The sequence below is a fragment of the Acanthamoeba castellanii genome, assembly GCF_000313135.1.
Source record: "Acanthamoeba castellanii str. Neff unplaced genomic scaffold scf7180000084730, whole genome shotgun sequence".
NCBI lineage: Eukaryota > Discosea > Longamoebia > Acanthamoebidae > Acanthamoeba > Acanthamoeba castellanii.
The window spans coordinates 367,907-368,797 of NW_004457598.1; the positions used below are offsets into that span (position 1 = coordinate 367,907).

The following is an 891-nucleotide window of genomic DNA, read 5'->3' on the forward strand; positions in this document are numbered from 1 at the left end:
CATGGCATGCGACGCATGGACCCTCAGGTTGTGCCTGTGGATCATGACCATCAGTCGCCATCCATTCAATTCGGACAGCAGCGAGGAGACGTACCAGCTCATCAAGAAATCGACCGCCGCCATGTCCGAACACGAGAGGAGGAGGCAATCGTGCGTGCCCGAGGATCACTGGGAGATCATCACGATGCTCATGCAGGCGCGACCCGAGCACCAGTGGCAGGTGCAACTCAGCACATCCAAATAAAATGTACACACCAGACAGAAGAAGGATGGAGATCGCCACCAGGAAGACGCAGGAGGTCCACGCGCTGTACGTCAGCGGATTGGTGGACAACGAAGTGTGCAAGTGCGTGCTCAAATACTTTGTCAAGTGGTGTTGGGTCCACAGCAACACCATCAAGGTGGTTGATGAGTTCATGTTTGCTGACATCCTGCACAACGCACTCAGATCCTTGGGCAAATTCCTGCCGGACAAGAGCTCAGTCACCTTCAAGCCCCATGCATTGCCTTTGGTGGAGACCTACAATCCCGATGCTGATGCAATCTATCCAAGCAAAGGTCGACCCATCAGTCACCAGTTCCTGTATCTGTTTCACTACAAACACCTCAACAACCATCTGCGCAATGCCACAGATACCAAGATCAAGCACATCCATGCCAGCGAGGGGAAGTCTTTCAACAACACATTCATCTCAGTCATGGACGTGGTGTCCCAAAGCGTGGCCAAGGCTGCATCCGAGGGGTGGCGATCTGCCGTGGTGCTCTTCCTCGCCCACAATGCCACAAATCAGCTGAAGATCATCGAGTCATACAGCGTCATCTTTGACAGGACGCTCACAGACCTCAACAAAAGGGGCAGCGAGTATGACGGCGAGATGGATGCCGACCCCT

At 53.9% G+C, this 891-nt stretch overlaps 2 protein-coding genes across 2 annotated transcripts; both read left to right on the forward strand.

The window, feature by feature from the left end:
- Positions 1–43: 43 nt before the first annotated feature.
- Positions 44–244, forward strand: ACA1_386670 (uncharacterized protein; the record flags this gene model as incomplete). Its single annotated transcript, XM_004347180.1, has 1 exon — positions 44–244. The coding sequence occupies one exon, from the start codon at positions 44–46 to the stop codon at positions 242–244; it is 201 nt and encodes a 66-aa protein (XP_004347230.1).
- Positions 245–269: 25 nt separating this feature from the next.
- On the forward strand, positions 270–868 carry ACA1_386680 (uncharacterized protein; the record flags this gene model as incomplete). The annotated part of the gene is given in 2 exon segments (XM_004347181.1): positions 270–815; positions 830–868. The coding sequence occupies 2 exon segments, from the start codon at positions 270–272 to the stop codon at positions 866–868; spliced, it is 585 nt and encodes a 194-aa protein (XP_004347231.1).
- Between the last annotated feature and the right edge of the window lie 23 nt (positions 869–891).